Source organism: Sander vitreus, chromosome 21 (genome assembly GCF_031162955.1).
Source record: "Sander vitreus isolate 19-12246 chromosome 21, sanVit1, whole genome shotgun sequence".
Lineage (NCBI taxonomy): Eukaryota > Metazoa > Chordata > Actinopteri > Perciformes > Percidae > Sander > Sander vitreus.
Window position 1 is genome coordinate 3,371,459 of NC_135875.1, and position 25,637 is coordinate 3,397,095.

Sequence of the window (25,637 nt, forward strand, 5' to 3'; positions counted from 1 at the left end):
TTACCTTGCGCTGCAGCTGGATTCTGGAGATCGGATCACATATCGCACGAAAATCCATCTTGTCAGGCTTCAAATAATGCTTCTGTGTTCGAACAACAGGCTTGTTCGACCAATCTGATAAAAAAAGAAACTGAAATTAACTCCTTTTATAAAGAGTTATTTTGAAGCTCAATGAACAAACTTCAGAAAAGTAAGCTGATTGTGTGCACGTCTAGATGTATTTGTTAAAAAGCGAGCAGCAGCATTTTGAACAAGTTGAAGTCGTGAGATGGAGGTCTGATTCAGACCAACATAGAGAGCATTACAGTAATCCAACCTTGAACTAATAAAGACATGAATAGCCTTTTCTAGGTCGTTCCTGCTCAGGAAAGGCTGAACTTTAGCCAGGAGACGAAGCTGGAAAAAGCTCATTCTAACAACATTGCTGATCTGTTTGTCAAATGTAATGCTGCAATCACAATGAACGCCCAACAGGAGGGTAAACTTATTATTGAACACTTTGTTGACTGCAGCGACTCCTATTGGTTAGTTTAATGTTATATTATTACATGTAACGTTGTCCTTGCTAACGGTTACAGTGTTTTTTTTCGGTATAAAAGACGCAGCAGTTGTTTTTTTACACGCAAGTATTGTAAGTAATGTAATAATGATGTGTTCATTATCAAGAGTATCTTGTTTGCCACAACAAACATGGCGTCAATTCAGTCCCAAACACTCCCATAATCACGTGATCACCAGACGGACACGGAAGAGGAGCCTCGCCTTACAGGCCGGAACTCGGGAGATCTTACTTTCAAAGTAAAGCTAATTCGTCTTTCATAATAGGAAAATTTATCTATTAAATGTTGTGTTTAGGGGTACATTTAGACTTTATTAATCCCACACTAGGGAAATTCCTGTGCTAAATTTGGAGACAAACGTAACACACGTGAATAAAAAAAAAAACGTAAAATCTGAATCTTTAATCTATTAGGTAGCTGCTTATGTCTTTGGAAGATTAGCTAACTTAGATAACGTTTTAAAGAAAAACAACTGAAATTTGACGTTGTAGTATCGTATATGTTGAAAAAGAAACTTCTTGAACGTGTCCTGGTAGGTAGTTTTTTTTTTTTTTTTTTAGCGCTTATACTCGACAACTTTTTTTATTTTGAAAATGTAACCGGGAAAGTGCGTCTTTTAGCCTAAGCCTGCCTAACTTGACATCGTTGCATTTAGCTATCCACAACAGTAGCTTTGGGTCATCGTTGTTTGTCATTTTAAAGCCCTAAATCGACCTGTATATCGGGTTTAATCGCCTGGTGGCCGTCCTGTGATGGGAATTACCTCCAGGATGGTTCCTACCGAGGATGCGTCCGCCAGGAAGCGGGAGATAGAGGAGAAACTGAAGCAGGTCAGTAACGTTAATGGCTCGAGAGGCAGGAAGCATCACAAACGAGCCCTTTGGTGCAATGTTTATCAAACTGTTTGAACTTGCTCGTTTAAATTGTTATTTTGACACATCGTGTCACTTCTCACGAGTCATTGCTTTTCTGTGTGATGTGTCTGATGTGACGACAGGAGCAAGAAACGCTGTCATTCATCCGAGAAAACATGGAGAAGAGTGATCAGCTCACCAAGGGCATGGTACGACCAGAACACACAAACACACACCAGGGTTTCATTGTTCCTTCACTCAGAATGGGAGTGTTCCTATGTTCCCACAGCCCAATGGTCCCCGCCCTAAAACATGTTGTGGGCGGATAGGGCTTAAATAGAAGGGACCTAATTTTGAAAATGTCCTAGAAATGTGGGAACATAGGGCCTAATTTTAAGAAAAGTCTTAGAAATGTGGGAGCATAGCGCCTTGGGACCATAGAGCTGACCCCCTCAGAATGACCACCCCTTCATTCACATCCAGTCCAGTCTTAAGTATAGTAGGAGTATTCAGATCCTTCACTGCAGTGAAAGGATAGATAGATAGATAGATAGATAGATAGATAGATAGATACTTTATTGATCCCCAAGGGAAATTCAAGGTCCCAGTAGTAAATACTAATACTAACTAATACCAAACTGTGAAAATACTCCACTACAAGTAAAACTCCTGCATTCAAAACCTTACTTAAGTACAATAGATGGATAGATGGACTTTATTAATCCCAAACTGGGAAATGAATGTTTTACAGCAGCAAGTTACAAGGACATACACACATTCTCACTCACACACATACAGTAAATACAAGAAATGTATTACAGGAACAAACATGACATAAATCTGCCTATGTATTTCCCTAAACATCTGAACTATTCCTTCAAAGGTTAAATATTATGTTACTAGTATTCATGATTAAAAGGCCAGTTTGACTTTTCAGCATTTCCTAAAGCACAATATTTTGATTGATTTGATTTTAGTTCTGTAAAATGCCAATACATTCTAGTTATTGTGCAAAAGGAATAAATAAAAAAAGCATGTAACAGGCTGTAAATGTACAGTCATGTTTTAACACATTTGGTTGCTGTATTGTATTTCTATTTCTGTTTTTATATTCTACTGCTGTTCTTAATTTCTGTAACATCTACCTTAAAGTGCTCATATTGTGCTTTTTGGCTTTTTCCCTTTCCTTTATTGTGTTATATATCTTTTTGTGCATGTTATAGGTTTACAAAGTGAAAAAGCCCAAAGTCCCCCCCCAAAGGGACTTACCATCTCCAACAGAAAACACTGTTCACAAACTGCTCCAAACAGCTCTATTGTAGTCCAGCCTTTACTTCAGAGACAAACGTGGTCACTTTGGAACACACGGTATAATGCTCGCCTACCTGCCAGCATGGCACGCCCTCATACTCTGCTTCTGACTGGCTAGTAGTCCTTACCTAGGTACTGTCAGGGCACGCCCTCATACTCTGCTTCTGACTGGCTAGTAGTCTTTACCTAGCTACTGTCAGGGCATGCCCTCATACTCTGCTTCTGACTGGCTAGTAGTCCTTACCTAGCTACTGTCAGGGCACGCCCTCATACTCTGCTTCTGACTGGCTAGTAGTCCTTACCTAGGTACTGTCAGGGCATGCCCTCATACTCTGCTTCTGACTGGCTAGTAGTCCTTACCTAGGTACTGTCAGGGCATGCCCTCATACTCTGCTTCTGACTGGCTAGTAGTCCTTACCTAGGTACTGTCAGGGCACGCCCTCATGCTCTGCTTCTGACTGGCTAGTAGTCCTTACCTAGGTACTGTCAGGGCACGCCCTCATACTCTGCTTCTGACTGGCTAGTAGTCCTTACCTAGCTACTGCACATGTGTGACTCCCAACAAAGATGGGACAGAAGTGAGATGTCTCACTCTGTAGCTAAAACAGAGAGCTCAACACACAGGGTGAAAAGAGGAGCTGCAGCAATGTGCAGTACAACAAAAATATGGTGTTTTTTGAAAATTAAATCATGTAAACCTATTCTGATATAACCTCTAAATACAATTATGAACCTGTACATTAGCATAATATGAGCACTTTAATTCATTACGTGCTGATGACGTCCCTCTCATCCCTGAAAGGTCTCCATCTTGTCGTCGTTCGAGAGTCGCCTGATGCAGCTGGAGAACTCCATCATCCCCGTCCACAAACAGACGGAGAACCTGCAGCGGCTGCAGGAGAACGTGGACAAGACTCTGTCCTGCATGGATCACGTCATCAGCTACTACCACGTGGCCAAAGACACGGACCGGATCATCAGAGAGGGGTGAGACAATGACCACAACCTGCACTTTTTTAGGTAGAGGTGATGGATTTTAAACGGGTTGGATGCAAGTGTTTCCCTTTGTGGAAGACTCAGGTGTGTCTATCTGGCGAGGGGTTTAGGCATCCTTCCTCAAGAAAATGTTGCGGGTTTTTTTTGTGTGATTTTTGTCTCTGTAGTTGTGTTGTCTCTTTTTGTTCATCTTTGTTTCCTTTGGGGTTGTTTTGCGTCTTTTTCACATCATTTCAGACCGTTCTTATCTTAATATCTGTCTAAAACGTTGGAAAAGCTAGAGCAGATAATAAATAACTTAAATAACTACTGGATGTATTCTAATGTTGGATCTCTCTGTTTCAGGCCGACAGGCAGACTGGATGAGTATCTTGCGTGTATAGCAAAGATTCAGAAAGCTGTGGAATATTTTCAAGATAACAACCCCGACAGCCCCGAGCTCAACACAGTGGTACGACGCTTATCTTCATATTTATGTTGTCTCTTAACTATTCCTTCAGGTTTTGTTACAAAATGATTTCTTTTCTCGGTTTCAAACACACAACTTGCATTACATCCTCATAGTTACACACTTAAATCATTGGGAACAGTGTGGTTATTATAATAATTTTGGAATATTTTGTCATTGTTGAAAAGGTAACCATGAAGAAGTTGCTGGGTGCAAAAAAAAAATAAAAAAATAGCGTAAATGAAATCATTTGCACAGTTCTCCATTATGAACACCCAGTTTATTGACTGATCTTTCTCTATGAAAGGCACTGTGGGTGTAAAACCTTTTTGATGTGTAAGAAAACCGAAATTCCCGGTCAAATGTTGTCGCTTTTGTGCAGAAAGCGCGCTTCGAGAAGGGCAAAGAGCTGCTGGAGGCGGAGTTCCGCAGCCTCCTGACGCGCTACAGCAAACCCGTCCCGCCCATCCTCATCCTGGACGCCATCACTGTGGACGAAGAGCTGGAGGTCCAGGAGGACGTGGTGCTGGAACACCTGCCCGAAGCCGTGCTCCAAGACATCATCTGCATCGCCGGCTGGCTGGTGGAGTACGGACGCAACCAGGGTACGGCTTTGTATTTAGTTTAGTTCATTTGCACAAACAAAGATTTAAAGTACATACAATAGAAAAGAGGAAGGAAGCCTTAAAGGCTTATTCAGAGTCCCAAGTTAAAAAACAAAGAAAAAAACGTAATTATATAATTACTCTACAACATAAAACAAGCAATACAACAAACAGGGAAACGTGTAACTCTAATACATACTGATACATACTAATACACAAATATATGCATATCAAAAATAAAACAAGACAAAGAACACACCATAGAGTAAGTCAATAAATACAACCAACATAATTATCCTACCATGTGGTTTAAAGCTATAGTGAAGCTTTTTGATATTAATGAACGTCCCTTCCATTGAAGCCGTTGCCAAAGCTAATTAAGCCTATCAGCTCCACACAATATGGCAGGCGGGGCCCCATTTTTGTCAAAGGCTAAATATGTGTCAAACCATAGTATTGTGGTGCTGCAGAGACGTCGCGGCCTACAAATCGTATCCTACAGACTAAAGGAAGACATCTTTGTTTGGTACAGATCTTTACAAAAATCACACTATAATAATTTTAATTTTTTTAGATTTTAATATTTTTCAATGAAAATGAGAATGATACAAAAATGATCACTCCCTCCAATATCGTGACTCATATCGCAATCGCAATATCAGTCAGAATAATTGCAATTAGATAATTTCCACATATCGTGCAGCCCTACTACAGGGTGTACCAGGCCAGCTTTATACTGAACACTGCTTCCCCCCCCCCTTGCAGATTTCATGAACGTCTACTTCCAGATCCGGTCCAACCAGCTGGATCGCTCCATTAAAGGCCTGAAGGATCACTTCCGCAAGAACAGCGCCTCCTCCGGGATCCTGTACTCGCCCGCCGTCCCGACCAAACGCAAGGACACGCCCACCAAAAAGGCTCCCAAGAGACCAGGTCAGCAACAGACGCCTTCTCAGACGAAAAATCCGTTCTCACTTCACTCTTCAGTCTGTAATCACACTCAAGCCCTCTTTCATAGATTAGTCTTAACAAAACAAGCATGATTCTGCATACTAATGTTGATTTATTAAATTGTAGCAGCACCTTTCAGCACACGGACATCGTCTCTACATTGAGTCTGTTTGATTAGAGTTCCATCCAGCCACATGATTCCGTTTCAAGTATCCTCCACCATGTGGCTGTAATGATCCTACTCCCTGTGGTTTAACAGCAAACTAATCCTTCCTCCTCTCCCTCTTTTATAATCCCCATGTTGTGATGACAGTCTACATCCCAGGTAAACAGAAAGCTTTAGCGTGTGCCTCGTGCTTGCTTCCTGTCCATCTGACGCCACATTTCATTTTCGTGCACGAGTGTGTGTTTTAGCGGCGAGAAGCAGGAGTGTATTTGTTCTCCGGAGAGATGTCGTAGTTTATTTTCTGTATAGATGTTGGCCTCTAGTTTCACTGTGGTTAACGCTCGGCCGCAAACTGCAGCGACGGTACGAGTAAAGAGACCGAAAAACATGGAATGAATTGAAAGTATTTTTTAGTTTTCAAACGCCTCAGCTTTACTGGCAGTAGGGCTCCACGAAATGAGGAAAATATGCAATAACGATAATACTTGCAATAATAAACGGATATTAAAGTGTACTCAGTTCTGCTGCTTTCAGTATTCTGCTCAAATACAACAAACTGCTTGTTGAATTTAAAACAAATGAAAGGAAATCATTTCCAACATTCATTTATTGAACAAATCGAACATTGAATTAAATATAAAAGGAACCACTAAAACAAGAATGAAAGTTATATTTTAAAGTGCAGTTTTCTACTGATATTCTTTCAGCTAATACGAAAGAATCACTGTGTCTTTCGCGAAGTGTTTATTGCCACATGGATCATATCTCATATCTCCCACCACGGTGTAGTTCAATTTTAAGTAACAACTATAGCGATGATTTGTATTACTAGTTCATCTTTAACTTCTTGATTGATTGTTTAAACTAAAGAAATGTCAGACAAGTCTGAAAAATGTCTCCCAAAGTCCAAGGTGATGACTTCAGTTGTCTTGTTTTGAAAGATATTGAAGTTAACAATCGTAGAAGAAACCAAAAGATAATTCACTTTTCAGAATCTGGAAAATTAGAAGGGGACAGAGCAAAAGAATAAAACGCATGACGTGGGTTAGTGTACGTGGGTTGGATGCATTTTGCCTGTCAAAAGGTGTAATGTATAATTATAAAGCTTGTCAGTAATTTATGTAACTTATTTATACATTGTTAGAAAATTGCAATTAGGAAATGAATGTGTTTTATGAAAACATGTTAAAATGTATTTCATCTGTAGTTCCCTGGCCTCGATGTTTTTAAAGAGCTTTTTAAAATACAAATAAACAAGAAAGAAAGAGACAACACGAGCAGAGCAGAACTTGGCACAAAACAAGATGCAGCACAGAAGCTAAACGATGAGCAACCCAACAAAGAACACGTTCCAAGGTAAAACAAGATGACTGGATCATCCAAAATAGCTGCAGGTTAGTTTCTTTGATTAATCGACTAATAGTTTCAGCTCTACACAATATCAATGCACCCAGTGTCCATTTTATTAGGTACATCTGTGCATTTACTTGTATGATGCCTGTAATGTTCAGCTTTTTTTAAACACTGTCACGCCCAGATATCATGATGTGGTGACATAATATATCACTACAGCTCTGGGCCGACACTGCCACCATGAAACTAAAGGCCGTAGAGGGGGTGTGTGTGTGTGTGTGTGTAACAGCTGATATTCCCGTTCCTCAGGCACCAATCAGTTTTCACTGTTAAAATTATGAAACAAGAATTTTTTTTTATTTCAATTGATTGCTAAAACACTAGCCATTACAGCAGTGATAATAAGTCAGTGATTTTCAGCTTTTTGGGGGGTTTCTGTCTCGAATGTTTTTTTTTAAAGTCAATGAATGCAGCTTTAAGTGTGCTCCATGCTTACTCACTCACTAACCAAACTACGACAGTGTGATTTAATCCTGTGAATGTACTGTAGATGTTTGTCTGTCTAAACCGTGTAACAGATTGTTCTGGTAATATTAGTGTTATTAATGCTGGATATGACTGTTAATTGTATTAATTGTGATGACCTAACCTGTATATTCTGCTCTTACATGACCCTGGGCACTGTGTGTCTGAGTCTGCTGTGTTTTCATGACGTAGCTGTAGTCGCTCTGTCTCTCACCTGGTCATCCTGTTGTGTAGCTATGGTGCTAGGCTGTGCCCCGCCCCCCCACCCCACCCCACCAGACCAACTCTCCGCTCTCCATTGACTTGTATTGCGTGAAGGTGCCTCCTCATCTATTTAGTGTGCTAGCAAGCAAACAGAAAAATGCCTAAAAGCTGTCTGGTGATATTCACTACCAACAATGTAAAGAACTCCTAACTGAAGTTTTTATAAGCTGCCAACCTAAAAAAAAAAAGAGCTTTTATGAAGGCAAAAGTGGATACAGACGTGAGGAACCAACAGGAAGAATGTGAAGACACTAAGCTAACGTTATGTCCGACGCAACGTGTGTTAGCTTAACTTACAGGCATATAGTTAGCCTCAAACTAGTCTCACATTGCCAGAACTTCCTCCACAGCGCTGCGGAGGTTGGTCTGGCTAGTCCACACAGCATTCTGGGATGGGAGAAAAACATGCTCTGGTTTATTGGCATTTCTTTAAACCAATCGCAATCGTCTGGGGACGGTGCTAAGCGCCAGGCGGTGCCGCTGCAAAATAGCCTCGGGAAGGAACTTGTTTTGGTGGAACGTGTACGTTCAAAAGTAGTTTTAGTCGTGTAACAGAAAACTCCGATTGGACAGATAGTCTAGCTAGCTGTCTGGATTTACCCTGCAGAGATCTGAGGAGCAGTTAACCATAGTCCTCACAAATCCACCGGAGGTTAGAACGCCGACACAGAGAAAGAGGAAGGTATCACCACACACAGCAGCTTTAAAGTATTTTTCCGTTGTTTGCTAGCAGACGGAATTGATGAGGAGGTAACCTTTACGCAAAACAAGTCCATGGAGAGCTGAGAGTTATTTTCTCCTCTCTGGTGGGCGTGGCTTTCAGAGTATGACGCGATGCGCTCTGTCGTCATACAAACCTCTGCTGCCTGTCTCGGTGGTGGTGTCTGGGTTTCATCACTCACTTCCTAGCTCTCCCTTTCTTTTTCTTCTTCTTCCTCCTTGTTTCTTGGCTGTCTGGACCTCGCTGCCCCCCCTCCTCCTCCTCCTCCTCTGGACTCTGTCTCTGTGTTTATGGGACCAGGGACCATTCGCAAGGCTCAGAACCTTCTGAAACAGTACTCACAGCATGGGCTGGATGGGAAAAAGGGGGGCTCTAACCTCACTCCTTTGGAAGGTAACGCACCTCAGTCTTCTCTTCGGTGTCTTCTCTCCCTCCTTGCTCACAGTGAACCTCGTTATGTTGTGCCTCCCATGTTGTGTCTCATCCAGAGCAACAGGCACACACAAATCTCCTCACAGCTGTCACAACAGCTTTCAGATCATGCAGATGTTAGATGAAGCATAAATTATATCTGATAAATCCTGGGAAAGGCAGATGACCAATTTGTCTTGTAGCCCTACCCGAGGCCAAACGTATATTTAAATGATTAAAAGCAAACCCATTCATCCTAAAACGCTTCTCACTGGTAAATATGTATATTTCTGGATCGCTGTGGTTTTGTATTTTTCTCATTTCCATGGATAACGAGCCAAATGTAGACATCACAGCAACATCATGATCTTTAACATTAATGATGAGTGTTTTTCCCAGAATCAAGAGCTCAACAGGCGTTGTAGGCCTTTATTTATACAGGACAGATGGAGACATGAAAGGGGGGGATGACATGCAGCAAAGGGCCACAGGTCGGAGTCAAACCCGCGGCCGCTGCGTCGCGGAGTAAACCTCTATATATGGGCGCGTGCTCTGCCAGGTGAGCTACCCAGGCGTTTTTTTTTAATTTATTTTTTTAGAGCCTGCATGGTAAACCACCCCCAAAAAAAATCACATATTCATATTATTATTCATATATTCCAATGTTTTATTGATTAATGATATAAAGTATTGATTGTCAAAACAGTTTGTTAACTTTCTGCCGTTTAAGTAATTGACTATTGGACTTAAATCCAAGACAATTTTGGCCTTTGGGAGCCAATAAAGTAACTCAGCTTATATCAGTTTAAAGCTATAGTGCGTAGATTCTGTCGCCCCCATGTGGAATTCTAAGTAATGACAACAAAACTGTCAGTGCGTCCACATGATACAAGCCGTCCGTGATCGCGCCCCCCCCCCCCCCCCTCTGCTACCAGGCCTACAGAAAGTGCACTGGGCTTTGAAGCCATTTTGACATTGCGGCCAAACAACTCCCTTGTCCGTCACTTGATGCCCTCTGCCCCACAAAGACTTTTCCCCACAGACTAACATGGCGAAAGAGACGTCTGTAAATCAGTGGATACATTTATTCGAGTGTCACAACCCCCACAAAATGACTCGTTTCACTATCAGAATTTGATCCGTTCGCTCCGATAACATTTGGAAAGTCTAGAAGAGCCACATGGTTTTATTTTATTATACACCCACGTCTGCTACACGCAAATATCCTGTGAGGGGTTAAGTGGACTACATTCTGGGAAACGTAGGAAGGTAGAAGTCGATAAGGCAGATGACAGAAAAAGTCTGTGCATTTGTTTTGTCATGTTTAACAGTGTCAAAGTGTGAAAGGATGGAAGTAACCTTTTTTAAGAGCTGCGATGAATCAAAAGCTGTTGTGACTTTCTTTTTCTTAAAGCTCTAATGTAGTTGAAACACACACTGACTAACTTAGATGGGTCTCACACGCACACACACACACACACACACACAAAAAACAAACCTCCGGGCACTTGCGGCCCCTCCAGTTGACTTCAGTGGGTGTCCCCTGCTTCTCTCCTACCCCTGCTGGGTGCTTGGTGGTGGTCGGTACAGATGTTCCAGGTTCAGGTTTGCACCCCCTGTCCCCCTCTGGGCCTAGTAAGGACCCCAGTGGTTTGACTAGGCTTGTGTACCTGCTGCCCCACCCTACCCACCAGGTTACGATCATGACTTGCGGGTCAAACACCCGTCTGACGCCCTGACCGAGAAGCACGGGGCCGCCGCAGGTGAGTGCCACGGACATGTTGGGAAAGAGAAGGAACATTACCAACAACTAGGGCTGGGTACCGAATTCAAAACTTTTACGGCACCGACCGAATCGACTCCTTAGTATCAATACCGATACCAGTATCGGAAAAGCCTCCGATACCGCCTAAAATGCTGATATCGATATCGGAGAGTACCTGAGTTTATGCACCGATCCGATGCCACGTAGTTTATCCCTGAAGAAAATCTACAAAAGTAGTTCATTAATGTCCTTTTTCCATTACGACTGACAAACTGGATCATAAAAGCAAGTTCTATGGCATATTGTTTGGGTTTGTTCATGTTTCACCAAAAGTTTAACCTGAGCCAGGCCGAACAACAAAGATAGACACCATATCACATCCATACAGGGATAGCAGTATACAGCTGTTAAAACATAATCAAATATAGGACACGCTGGTATCAGATCGGTACAAGTTCAGGTATCGGTATCAGGAAAGAATAGGATCGGACCAACTCTAGTATCGAGTATCTCAAACGCCTCGTCATTCAATAACAAACTTCAATACCTGAGAAGTAAATCTCATCAGCGTCTGTGAGCCAATCAGCACGCAGCATTCCTCTACCAAGATCGAATGATGTCTGTGATTGGCTGTCTAATGTTACACGTCGTAGAGACGCGCAGGAAAAACTACGTTACAGTGACGGGGCTCACGTAGTAGGAGCTGAATCATAAATAATAATTATTTTTTTTTGTTAATGGATTTTATAAAATTGGTATCGGGGGGGGGGACAAAAATATTTATAAAGTATACTATACTAAAAGTATAGTTCAGGAACCGGTATCGAAGTCACGGTATCGAACATTTTTGAAGGATACCCAGCCCTACTTACAACACAGGCTGATAAGACATAAAACAGAAGTCTCACCCTACTACAGCTTTTAATACATTTTTCTTTCACCAAACAAGTACAGTCACAGCCTGCAGCATTAACACCTTCATGTGAATATAAACACACTCCGTAACTGCTTGATCGCTACCAGCCACAGCACCAGATCCCATGTCTTGTCTTGTGTGCAAATCCTTTGTCGTCCACTGGCTGACTGGCTCTTTCCTCGTCTACCTCTCAGGGAAAGATGATGTTCTGGACATCGAGATCGACTCCTACATCCACTGCATCACCGCCTTCGTCAAGTTGGCCCAGAGCGAGTACGTCCTCCTGGCGGAAATCATCCCCGAGCACCACCAGAAGAAGACCTTCGACTCCCTCATCCAGGTCAGAGAGAGACGAGGGAAATCTTTTAGAATGTGAACAATATTGAACACTCATTGAGTCCACGTGGAAGGATTTAATCAGAAATCAGCCTCAGGGATTCTGAAGTCACTTGGTTTTTCTTCCCTAAAACTCCAAATGTATCAAAAACACACAATATAAAAAATGCTGTCTTATTTTAATGGTGTCTACTTAGGGCTGGGCGACATGGAGAAAATCAAATATCACGATATTTTTTAACAAATACCTCGATATCAATACCGCAACGATATTGTAGTGTTGACTATTGGTGATTTCACAACATATTTACACTGAGATTTTTGATAAATAATCATCAGTAATGTGGATATAATGACTAAGTGGGTAAAGACAAATAATAGAACAGTTACAACAGTCTGGTAAGTTCAGAAAATGACATCACTTTACTGTAATGCAGCCTTTAAAACCAGGAAAAGATGACTTATGTCATATTATGATATCCAAAATCTAAGACGATCTCTAGTCTCATATCACGATATCGATATAATATCGATATATTGCCCAGCTCTACTTATTTTCCATATTTTGTACGATTTACAGCAGAAGTTCTCTGAGGAAAACATAATTAACACTCTCTCAGTGATGTCATTTACATGCAGTTTAAAAAACGATTATATTCGGGTTAAGGCGATACCCGATTTCTCAAACGCCATGTAAACCCCTTACCCCGGTTAAAATCTGAGTTCTCAAAATTCATAATTAATAGAGGTAGAGAACTCCTTCAGTAACCGGGGGATTCCTGCATGTATACACCTTAACCGGGGTATGATCGGGTTAAGCATCTGCGCATGCTCCAACTGCCCCCTCCTCCACTCAGCTGGAGTGGTTTTTGAACCAGAAATAATCAGTCAGCGCTGCGAGTAGTTGTTGTTGCTATGACACCATACAACAAAACAGCGATACCCTGAAAAAAATCAAATATCATGATATTTTCGACCAAATACATCAATGTGGATATTGCGTACCCAGGGAGCAGAGTGGTCGTGTGGGGGTATATGGGTAGCCATCATCATCAGTGCCATTATGCGTGATCTGCTTCCCGTTTCCCTCATCCGTCCGCAGGAGGCGCTGGACAACCTGATGCTGGAGGGAGACAACATCGTGTCTGCAGCTCGCAGAGCCATAATGCGTCACGACTACTCGGCCGTGCTCACCATCTTCCCCATCCTCAGACACCTGAAGATGAACAAGTCTGAGTTTGACACCACGCTGCAGGTCTTCATCAGTTTAGTCTCATGGTTTTGCACAGCAGGCTCTTTTGTAGGAGTAACATGCTGTACACCAATAATCATTTATTTAATAAGGGTTAAATACATGTCACTTTGTGCGCAGGGAACGGCAGCAAGCACCAAGAACAAGCTGCCGACTCTCATCACCTCGATGGAGACTATTGGAGCCAAAGCTCTGGAGGAGTTTGCCGACAGCATCAAGGCAAGACGCGATTATGATTTCAGCGCTTAATGATTACAAAAAAGGAGTAGAAAAAAAACAATTATTTTGACCATTGTGTTTTGCAGATAAACAAGTACTTTGTGTTGTGTGTTCAAACGGGGAAAGCATTAAGGGAAATATCACAGTTTAAGGTGTTTTCACTGTTGATTTGTCTTATTGACTTTTTCACGGTTTTTGAAACATCTTTCCAAAAGACAGTGAGTAGTCGTGTTTAATAATCGTCATTTCAACGTTGAGCAAAATAATTGTGATTCGACCGTCACCAATCAGATCAGATCATTCATTCAGTAGATATTTGCTGAAGTCTCTCCTTGTTTAACCGCAGAATAATCCTGACAGAGTACAACATCCTGCATTCTGGGGAATTTGATGAGTGCTCTGCATCAATTTCCTTTTATTAACGTTTATTTCTTTTATTTATCTTTTTATTATTATCAATTAGGGGTCCAAGCCAGCGAAATCACATCCTAATTTTTCCTAATCCTGTTGTGTTGTTTAACCCCCCCCCACTGCAGCACAAGTACACACACTTCTTGTTTTCCGTGTGTGTTTTGAGCCCCCCTGAACGGTTATTTTTTTTACCTCCTTTTGCGGAGTAGGTCTTTTTGTAATTACAATTTTTTATTTGCAAATATGACAAACAGCTCATGTGGTATATGGTACAGTTTACAGAAGACAAATAAGACGAGAAGGTCAGATAGTGAAATAACATTTCAGTCAAAGCTCAAGTTATCCTGGTCTGTGGAGGAATGTGAAAAATGTACAAGCTGAGCAGACAAAAAGTACAGTAGTATTAGTTAAATAAAACAATCAAACAAAATTAAATAAATATGGCATAAAAAGTCCAGTTACAATCTCATAATCAGGCTACTAGTTAGAAGTCAGGTGGACCATAAAGTGCTGAGTGGGTCTTTGAGTCTTTGATATTTTTTTAAGGGGGGACTAATCTACCTCTTCTAAACATTGGGGTGGGGGGGGGGGGGACACATACCCCCTGCTGAGTGAGTAGATATTTGCTGAATTGTCTCTTGTTGAACCACAGAATGATCCTGATAAAGAGTACAACATGCCCAAGGATGGAACGGTCCACGAGCTGACCAGCAACGTAAGCCAACGCTCACTTACCCACGTAACACGGCTGGATTTATTTGCTCTCTCTGCTTATTCAAACTCAACACCTTGTTTCCACAAGCACCTCGCTGCTTGTCCGTCTCTGGGGATCCTGCTGGTCTCCATGGGAACGGCTAACTGCACTGAGTTTAATGAATAAGCCGAGGTGAAGCTTACCTTGACCTCTCTCTCTCTCTCCCTCTCTCCCCCCCCCCCGCAGGCCATCCTGTTCCTGCAGCAGCTGCTGGACTTCCACGAGACAGCCGGAGCCATGCTGGCCTCACAAGGTTCAACAGCCGTTAGCCGCCGTTATCTCCCGCCTCCCACCACCGCCCCGCTCGGCCGCTTAGATACCGTTTCCCGTTTTAGTGCTAACATCAGCAGTGGTCCTCATCACATGTCTGTGATCTAAACTATCAGGGTCTCCCCCAGAAAAGTAGTTTAGCCTGGTGGCACGTGTCTTTTATTTCCGACGAGAGCCCGACTGGGGCCAGTCACATACTGATGGCTAATGTAGAGCCCAATAGTTTCTGTGACGAATTTGCTAAAATTGAGAAAAAGAAAAAAAAAGAAGCTTGACCCTCATGTTGTCCTCGGGTCAAATTTGACCTGCTTTCAAAGTTTCTGTATCAGAAATACGGGTGTCTTTCAACCAAATTTCTCCAAAATAACATGGATGTTTCCATACACTAATTGATGATCACTACTTTCATGGTGAAAATCTGTGATAATCCGTAAACATACAGTACGCTCCTCTGATCTTACCTATTACTCAAGATAATTCATAATTTCTGCTTATATTACTCAGAAATGAGGCATTGTTTCTTGTAAATGAGGTTTATTGTCCATAAATTCCAAAAATAAGTTTACAACTAATGGTAATAAGTTATGAAGTTGGCTAAGAGGATGTAACACAGAATTGGGTGATAATGTATGGGCTACTTTATGCTTCGTAAACAGGCAAACCAAACCAGAGGACAACAAGTGCATGGTTGTCGTGACGATACGAGGGTTAAAGACAGACTCCGTAGGGCCCTACATTATGTCTGTACTAAAAGCTAACTCGAGTTTTGAAACTATGATTACTTCTGCCTTTCCAACCAAGCCGCCCCGTACTGTAACCATAGTTGGGGAAAAAAAAGTCTTGAAAATATATTAAAACTAAATTCCCAGTGGCTTTGGCCTGGTGGCCCACCAGGCTTGCAATACACTGGGGGAAACCCTGCTAACATCACGTATTCAAAGCTGGAAATTTAGCTTTAACTTTAACCTGGACATTTACCTTCACAAAAGTGCTTGTTTTGCCGCTGACTGGCTCAGATTAATATTCTAAGTGTCTGACAACATTATGGAAAGGATTTCTAAGGAGGTCGACCTTTCTGTTAAAGAGTAAGATCCTTTTTTTTTTTAAACATAAAAACATACGTGAAATTGTGTTCGCTAAACCCACCAGACTCCATGTAAATAAACAGTAATTTTAGCATCGTAAACACACTTCATTCAAAGTCGACAGAAATAAAATAAAACTATGAAAAGCCGTTTTGGATCGTCTTTCCACTTTTCCAACCATCACAACTCTAAGTTTTGGTTGAAATAAACATATAGTTTACTGATTTACATGAGAAAATATGTTTGCTCTATACACGCGAAAAGTATTGTTTTTTTAAATGGAGTCTGGTGGGTTTAGCGCTAGCGACTTCAGAGCTGTTTCAGGTTAAACAGAAAGGTCTTAAAGAGGTTTTAAAGGTCTATCTCTGAAGGGATCCTTTCCATAATGTTGTCAGACACATAGAATATTAATCTGAGCCATTCAGTGGCAAAGCGAGCACTTTTGTGAAGGTAAATACAAGCTGGACAATTGTCCTATTAACTAACATCTCTCTTAATCTCGCTTAATACTGGACCAATGTCAAAGATTGTTGTTCCCATCAGTCCCTTAGACACAAAAACATAGGAAAATAGGGTCCAGGTTGAAAGAAACGGTAGTTACCCTTTAAAAGTCTTAAATTTGACTTGGTAAAACCTGCAGAAAACCCTGAATAAAACATTCAGCTGTCAACTGTCAGAGCTTTTCCTCATTCCCCCCCCTTCATGACTCATTCTGTATCTGTGACTGATTTTGTTTTCACCTTCACCCCTCCGTATTTTTGTGCCGCATCAGATGGCTTTTCTCTTCTTTTCAGAGGGAGCCAGCAGATTCAGTCCCCTTGCATCAATCCCAGTAATATTTCAGAAAATATGTATTAATTTAAGATGAATTAGATTTTGTTTTATACATTTCTAATCCGATCACAACTCACGTGGGGGTCGTCAATCCGTCTCTGGCTCCCTCCTGTTTGCTTTCCCCCTCTTTCATTACCCGACTCTTGTCAACCCCCTCGCTGCCTGGCTGATGACTGGTTGCTTACTTGGCTTACTCTGCACTAACAAATCTTTTCTAACCCTTTTTTTGCACTTGTGCCTCTTTTGTCTTTCTCTTCTGCCTTGCCTCGGCCCTTTTAGTACTGGGGGACACTTACAATATACCTTTAGACCCCCGAGGTAAGCAAAAAGACCCGCGTCCGGGCCCCCCGTGATGAGTTAGATTCTGAGTGTGTTCGTGCTGATTCTGGGAACTGTAATTGCAGCTAATTAATTCCGAAGGACAGGAGAGAGAGGAGTCAGTTTTCATGAGATGCTTGTGATGTGCATGTGCTGAAGTGCAGGTTTTAGACGCTACCATGGCAACCTGAGTGCTTCCACTGTAATTAATACTTTGAGTGGAGATGTAGATTATGCCCCCAGTCTTGATCTAAAGAATAACATAAAAGAAGTGTTAGATTAAATGTAGTTGTGAAACACTAAATTGTGGGCCATTGAGTAAAGTAGATTCTGCTCTTCTAACAGCTTTCTGTATTTCTTTCAGAGACGAGTTCATCGGCGAGCAGCTACACCTCCGAGTTCAACAAAAGGCTCCTCAGTTCTTATATATGTGAGTAAAGGAAGAAACCACTACCTCCCTTTCTTGTAAAATGTTCCAAAAGGTTTTGTTTTGGGAACTAATGCACGGTGTTCCCCTCTCAGGTAAGGTGTTGGGGAACCTGCAGCTGAACCTGCTCAGTAAATCCAAAGTGTACGAGGATTTGGCGCTGAGCGCCATTTTTCTGCACAACAACTACAACTACATCCTCAAGTCGCTGGAGAAGTGAGTTTTCCTTCATCCGCGTAGATCAGCGCTTCCCAACGGGGGCGTTCAGAGGATGACGCAGGGAGCTGGAAGCAATATTTTGGAAGGGGGGGCGTTGAGGTGCCCTTGGGGGGGCGTTTGTTTTAAGGCGAGTTTACACCAACGATTCACAACAATACGAGTTTACACTTTAAAGTGCCCATATTATGAAAAAATCACTTTTGGGGTGTTATTTTGTGTCTCTGGTGCTTCCACACGCATACAAACTTGGGAAAAAAAACCATCCATGCTGTTCTGAGTGAGATACGGTTTCTGAATGTGTCCTGCCTTCAGTCTCCGGGTGAGCTGTTCAAAATCGGCAGGGCTTTTTACGTCAATGGCCGAAACATTTGGTGTGTGCTAACCACTTTAGCTAATACCACATCAGCTAGCTGTTTCTCCAACTTCGGTCAGTACAAGGCAGGATTAGCCGGGAGACTTCTTCTAAACAAGGGCGCACTTCCAACTTTGCATGGAATACCTGCAGAGCAGGGACATGGAAGTAGTTCTGTAGTGTTGCAGCAGTGTTTTGCCATTGGAAACGAGGTAGCTAACCGCTAGCAGCGCTAGCTTCTAGCTAGTATACTCATATACGCCCTCATACTCTGCTTCTGACTGGCTAGTAGTCCTTACCTAGCTACTGCGACTGTGCAACTCCCAACAAAGATGGAACAGAAGTGAGATGTCTCACTCTGTAGCTAAAACAGCGAGCTCAACACACAGGGTGAAAAGAGGAGCTGCAGCAATGTGCAGTACAGCAAAAATATGGTGTTTTTTGAAAATTAAACCATGTAAACCTATTCTGATATAACCTCTAAATACAATTATGAACCTGAAAATGAGCATAATATGAGCACTTTAAACTACTTGCAAAAACCAGTGGTCTGCAACATTAAAACCTGCCAGTTTACGCCACTTCTTCTTCTCTTCTGTGTTTCTGTCAGCTCCGTGCTGCCTTCACGGGAACGGGACGTCAAAGTATCATCTTAAAAGAACTCCGTACTGCAGCATTATGTATCAGTCTTATTGTGAACTTTAAAGTCTCCATCAAACATTAACGTCATTTTTTATAACAATGGCACCAACAATAATAATCATGACAATAATGGGGCCTAATCATTAATATTCAAGGCAACTAGCCTACATCTTATTTGATGGGGGGGGGGTAAGGGACCTGGATTATGGATAGGGGGGCTGGCCCAAAAAAAGCTTGAGAACCACTGGTGTAGATGAACTGTAGCAGAGATAAATTATTATTATTATTATTATTATTATTATTATTATTATATTAGACTTTATTGATCCCAAATTGGGAAATGTCAGTGCTATCATCTCACTATCAGACACATTGCACACATACAAAATATACAAGGAATAATGAATAGGATTGAATACAAGAACAAATATTCAAAAAATGAAGACAAAAAAAAATACAAAGGAAGGAATATATACGTGTATACAGGTTGGGAATAAAATGTACAACTACTTAAATAGTATGTAAGTAAAACTTATGTTTGTGCAAGTTGCACTTAGTGCAGTATTGTGATGTATATGAGTTTTAGCTAACATTTAAAGTTTTAAAGGACCAGACCAGGGGTTTTTGTACAGGAAATGTCAGGCCACAAATTACACAAAACATCCACTTACTGCATACCAAACCATGCTACTGTTTTTACTTACATCTTTATAAATGTACATTCTTTCCTTTGTATTATTTTATCTTCATTTTGTGAATGTTTGTTGTATTCTATCCTATTTATTATGTCTTGTATATTCTGTATGTGTGCAGTGCGTCTGATATTTTGCTGCTGTAGCACTGATATTTGCCATTTTGGGATCACTTAAAGTCTATCTAATCTAATTTGCGTGAGTGAATCTGTCCGGTACATTTGAAACGTGTCCCCTGTGGATGTGTTCAGGTCTGAGTTGATCCAGCTGGTGACGGTGACTCAGAAGAAAGCTGAGAGTTCGTACAGAGAGCTGATCGAGCAACAGATCCAGATGTACCAGCGCAGGTAAACTCCGACAAGTCTTTCCACGTGTCTGCTGTCCACCGCTCACTATGACTCAATGTGTTGTAACTCTGTCGCAGCTGGCTGAAAGTCACAGAGCACCTGGCGGACAGGAACATGCCCGTCTTCCAACCCGGCACAAAGGTCAGAATTCTTTGTCTTTCATTCTCGGAGAAAAGCACCAACTTTGGTACAGAAGCATTTCACATCTAACGTTAAAGACTGTCATAACATGTAAAGACTGGGGATCTTTCAGGGTCACACGTTGCAAGACTACAACTAGATTTGTTTTGAAACATTTAACCAAGCTAGCTAGCTAGCTAGCTACCGCTGGAGATTATGGAGCTATCCATAATTCCCTGTGTAAAAACATTTTGAACCTGGCTTTATCCAATGTCCACATTTCTGTTCTGTAAATGCCTGCAAATTAGCACATATTTAGCAAGACAATGCCTCATTTGCCTATTTAAACATACAATATCAGAAAACGTGTGATATAAAATAGAACTGCCTTAATATCAGTAATCAACTGGAGACGTTTGATGGGTTTTGTCAGTTAAAGGTTTTGACCCTATTCACCTGTAGAGTCTAATCCCGAAGGTCTTAAAAAAATATCTAGTTAAAAATCCATAGAACGTGTCAACTCTGAATCATTTTGCCTTCTGTCATGAGTGTGTCTGCTACGTATACGTTCTGTAACCGAGGTCTCGCCTTCCTCCAGCTGAAGGACAAAGAGCGACAGGTGATTAAAGACAAATTCAAGGTGAGCCCCGAATCACTTTCACGTAACCAAAAATTCTTCCAACAAACCAAATCCCGTACAGAGCCACGCAGTTCGTAGCACGAATGTAAAAGAACAAACGGATGTGTCCATTTTTCTCCCCGCTCGCTGCCTCTCAGGGTTTTAACGACGGGCTGGAGGAGTTGTGTAAGATCCAGAAGGGTTGGGCCATCCCAGACAAAGAGCAGCGAGACTTCATCCGCCAGGCTCAGAGGAGAGTGGTGTCCGATGCTTACAGGGCCTTCCTGCTCAGGTGAGAGGGGTCTGGACTTAAAGGAGAAACACGCCGCAAAAATGAACCTAGGGGTTAATTACATATGTGTACCGAGTCGACCGTTCTCTGGGATATTCCACGGTAGCATAATGAGGGTCCCTACATGTAAACCGAAGCATTGAGAACGCGTACAGACAGTTTATTAAAAAAGACAATACCGTTCATGTCGCGACTGCTTTCCCAAGATGGCGCCCACCTGTATACGTGAACGGTACTTTCTTTATAATCTATCTTTTTAATGAACTGTCTGTACACTTACAAAGTTCTCAATGCTTCTGTTTGCCTGTAGGGACCCTCATTATGCTACCGTGGAAGTGTGGTGCTATTTTGAGCCTTGTTAGTGGTATAGAAATAGAGATTTCTTTTTACTTTACCCTCTGCCCCGACGACTAGCTTTATAAGCTAATTTGCGGTTCTCCCCTGCTCTGGCGTTTCACCCTCTCATTCCCCCTGCTCTGGCGTTTCCTTTCCTCATTCCCCCTGCTCTGGCGTTTCGTCCTCTCATTCCCCCTGCTCTGGCGTTTCACCCTCTCATTCCCCCTGCTCTGGCGTTTCACCCTCTCATTCCCCCTGCTCTGCTGTTTCACCCTCTCATTCCCCCCTGCTCTGGCGTTTCCCCCCTCTCATTCCCCCCCCCCTGCTCTGGCGTTTCACCCCTCTCATTCCCCCCCCCCTGCTCTGGCTGTTTCCCCCCTCTCATTCCCCCCTGCTCTGGCGTTTCCCCCCTCTCATTCCCCCCTGCTCTGGCGTTTCCCCCCTCTCATTCCCCCCCCCCTGCTCTGGCGTTTCCCCCCTCTCATTCCCCCCTGCTCTGGCGTTTCCCCCTCTCATTCCCCCCTGCTCTGGCGTTTCCCCCTCTCATTCCCCCCTGCTCTGGCGTTTCACCCTCTCATTCCCCCTGCTCTGGCGTTTCACCCTCTCATTCCCCCCTGCTCTGGCGTTTCCTCCTCTCATTCCCCCTGCTCTGGCGTTTCCCCCTCTCATTCCCCCTGCTCTGGCGTTTCACCCTCTCATTCCCCCTGCTCTGTTGTCTCCCCCTCTCATTCCCCCTGCTCTGGTGTTTCCCCCTCTCATTCCCCCTGCTCTGGCGTTTCCTCCTCTCGTTCCCCCTGCTCTGGCGTCTCCCCCTCTCATTCCCCCTGCTCTGGTGTTTCCCCCCTCTCATTCCCCCTGCTCTGGCGTTTCCTCCTCTCATTCCCCCTGCTCTGGCGTCTCCCCCTCTCATTCCCCCTGCTCTGGCGTTTCCCCCTCTCATTCCCCCTGCTCTGGTGTTTCCCCCTCTCATTCCCCCTGCTCTGGTGTTTCCGAGCCCCTAAACCGGAGACATTTGGAAACACTTCTGACCCGTTTTGGTTTGGAATCTGCGGGGTTGTTGTTGTTGTTGTTGTTCTTCTTCTTCTACTGGAGCTAAAAACACTTGTGTGCACGGAGATCGCTTTTGGCTCAAAACTCCGCTTAGAAACCAAAACGTAGCGATGTAAATGTAGCCTGAATTACTGTAATTCGACTCTTAACACCTGCCAGCCAATCAGAACCCCTCTTGGTCCGATTCCCTTTTCACACAGAACAATTTTTCTTTTCTAGATGTGCCAACATCTCTTTCACCAAGAACCCGGAGAAGTATCACAAGTATCGGCCGGAGGAGGTGGAGGAGATGATCGAAAAGCTGTTTGACACGTCGGCCTGAGCCAACCCCAACTCACGTTCCTCACGCTCTCCAAACGCAACACTTGATTCACACTCTCCTCACACTACTGCCGCCCCCTCGCTGTGTCCGATGAATGCTTTTGTACAAAGATAACATCATGATGTATTTATGTAATTTAGCCGTTCCAGCTTAGCATTTCAAACAAATAAAAGGGAACTCTGTGAATCGGTCCTGGGTCGCAGTTCGTCTTGTAGATCAGTGGTTCTCAAATGGGGGTCCGTGTCACCCTAGGGGTACTTCAGAGGACACAGGGAGTATGTGTCCCCCTAGGGGTACTCTGGAGGACTACAGGGAGTACGTGTCCCCCTAGGGGTACTCTGGAGGACTACAGGAAGTACGTGACATTTTTTGCAAAATGTTTTTCAGTTCCAAGGCTGTAGTTACTTCTACTACTATTACTTCTACTACTACTACTTCTACTACTCTACTACTTCTACTGTCATTTTTTCGCTTTTTTCAAAGTTTTTGTCGCGTTTTTTGAAGGTTTTGTCGTTTGTTTTGACCTATTCTTGCCCTTCTTCCTTACTTTTTCCTACTGTCTTTTTTTCTTAAAACAGTTTTTGTCACTTTTTTTTTAAGTTTGTCGCTTATTTGAATTTTTTGTCACTTTTGTCGCCCTATTACCTTCCTTCTTTCTACTGTGTTTTTTTTCCTGAAGTTTTTGTTACTATTTTGGACTTCTGTCTTTTTCCAAGGTTTGTGTCGCCTTTTTTCATCAGCATTTAAATGTTTTTTTCAGGTCCAAGGCTGTTGTTTAGTAAATCTAATCGCTGACATCGTTGTATATAGACTATATAGACTTTTTTTTTCCTACAAATTATTCCTGCTGGTTAGGGGGTAAATGGCTTAAAAAAAGCTGTTCAAAGGGGGAACATTGTTGAAAAAAGCTTGAGAACCACTGCTGTAGAAGATGGTTACACAACAGCGCAGGGCCGATAATTAGACCACTTTACTGACATGAGGAATAACAGACGGAGCTGAACGCTGAGTGTCAGTTTGGTTACGTTGATCACCACAGAGGAGCGAGGAGAAGCCGCTCTTTTCGATACCTCAGCGCAGAAACGCATCATTAGAGCCTCCAGGTCGTTGGTAACGAGCATTCAAAGGTTTCCTCTAGAAGGAACACTTGAAATCACCGGTTGTGACCTTTTTGTGAAAGAAACCCTAATGAGCTCAAACACCCAAAACACGTGCGCAGAGGAGGTGTGTATCTCGGTGCTGTGTTTCCGTGGAGAAAGACTGCAACATGTTCAGTCAGTAGCTGTGTTTTTTTTTTTAAAGGCTCGAAACGACATGTTCAAACAAACAAATCTCATAACCCTTTTTATTTGGCACAAATATCCACTTGGAGTCAAGGATGAACTAGATTTAGGTGGTCATAACACAATAATTCCTACTCTTATTATGACAAAATGTCACACAAGATAAGTGTTTATACAGTCTATGGTTCGCACAGAAAATCATTTTTTTTTTTTTTTTCTTACTCCATGATCAACAGATAACATTAAAAACACAAACATGAGAAAAAAAAACACCCAACAAACCATCTGACACACCTTTCCGTCATGCACACGCACGCACACACACCACATCCAAACGTGTGTGTGTGTGTGTGTGTATATGTATGTATGTGTATATACAGTGCTGCTCATAAGTATTCATAACTTTTGGAAATTGATCTTAATGCCTTAATTAAAAACATGAGGAAAAATCCAACCTTTAAGGACACCAATTTTCTTTGTGAATGAATAATGTATCATAAATAAATAAATGTTCTTCCTTAAAATACACAGGCTATAATTATACACACTCCTATGTTAAATTCCCATAGAGGCAGGCAGACTTTTATTTTGAAAGGCCAGTTATTTCATGGATCCAGGATACTATGCATCCTGATAAAGTTCCCTTGGCCTTTGGAATTAAAATAGCCCCCCCCCCCCACATCATCACATACCCTTCACCATACCTAGAGATTGGCATGGTTTTATTTCAGTTAGCCTAATAGCTAACTGAGATAAGATCCATATCAATGCAAATCAAACCAGCTATTAGGCTGGTATGTGTGTATTTTTATATGTGTGTATATATATATATATATAAATATATTATATATATGTGTATATATGTGTGTATATGTATATATATGTGTGTATAAATATATGAATATATATGAATGAATATATATATATATATATGAATATATATGAATGAATATATATATATATGAATATATATGAATGAATATATATATATATATGAATATATATATATATATATATGAATATGATTGCAGTCCCACAATGATTCACAGATCACATGTTTCTGTGTGTATGGGGAGGGGTGTATAATCACAGTGTGTGAGCCATAAAGCAAAAACACATTTCTGGTCATTCACCAACGCCACAACTCAGGAGCAGAAGGTCGGATACTACACTGGAGACACTGGCGATTGTTTAGATCTTCTGTGCTGTCTAGCTGAAGAAGAATCTACATTTTGCCAAAAAAAAAAATACCTTAATATCTTTTTATTAAATACCTTCAAAGTCTTCACTACATTTATTATGCGAGTCTGGACAGACATGGATGTAAACTGCAACTCGACTGGTTGGAGGAGGCGTACAATCGTGAGGCGGTAATTCTAGTTTTAAATCTGGGTCGAGTAACTTTTGTCAACCTCTCGAAGCCTGAAGTGTACGTCCTCTACAGCACAGCAGTCATTATGGGATATCGTGTGATAGGAGGCCACTCAACACGGTGTTACATGTAGGAAGGATCTCAGAAAGCTATTAACTGTAACATGTTTGAAGTTGATGACATGAGACAAAGAAGAGTTAAAGTGCTCCTATTATGCTCATTTTCAGGTTCATAATTGT

General features: G+C 42.1%; 1 protein-coding gene across 7 annotated transcripts; it reads left to right on the forward strand.

The window, feature by feature from the left end:
* The first annotated feature begins 1,168 nt into the window (after nucleotides 1-1,168).
* On the forward strand, nucleotides 1,169-22,929 carry exoc7 (exocyst complex component 7). Of its 7 annotated transcripts, XM_078279902.1 has the most exons (21): nucleotides 1,169-1,390; nucleotides 1,558-1,623; nucleotides 3,528-3,712; nucleotides 4,067-4,172; nucleotides 4,552-4,774; nucleotides 5,540-5,707; nucleotides 6,039-6,050; nucleotides 9,055-9,147; nucleotides 10,860-10,928; nucleotides 12,041-12,186; nucleotides 13,285-13,437; nucleotides 13,555-13,653; nucleotides 14,717-14,779; nucleotides 15,005-15,071; nucleotides 17,690-17,755; nucleotides 17,848-17,968; nucleotides 19,909-20,004; nucleotides 20,082-20,145; nucleotides 20,723-20,764; nucleotides 20,902-21,035; nucleotides 22,641-22,929. In XM_078279902.1, the coding sequence occupies exons 1-21, from the start codon at nucleotides 1,313-1,315 to the stop codon at nucleotides 22,741-22,743; spliced, it is 2,154 nt and encodes a 717-aa protein (XP_078136028.1). In that variant the 5' UTR covers nucleotides 1,169-1,312; the 3' UTR covers nucleotides 22,744-22,929. The 7 variants fall into 7 exon arrangements, with proteins under 7 accessions (XP_078136028.1, XP_078136022.1, XP_078136024.1 ...); XM_078279896.1 differs by lacking the exon at nucleotides 10,860-10,928; XM_078279898.1 differs by lacking the exon at nucleotides 9,055-9,147.
* Nucleotides 22,930-25,637: the final 2,708 nt, after the last annotated feature.

Excerpts from the sequence above, each read along its gene's own strand:
- exoc7 (XM_078279902.1), top strand. The coding sequence starts at position 1,313 with ATGGGAATTACCTCCAGGATGGTTCCTACCGAGGATGCGTCCGCCAGG. Across the intron at positions 3,713-4,066 it reads GACCGGATCATCAGAGAGGG|GCCGACAGGCAGACTGGATG; the intron begins GTGAGACAATGA and ends TCTCTGTTTCAG. Across the intron at positions 17,969-19,908 it reads ATCCTCAAGTCGCTGGAGAA|GTCTGAGTTGATCCAGCTGG; the intron begins GTGAGTTTTCCT and ends GGATGTGTTCAG.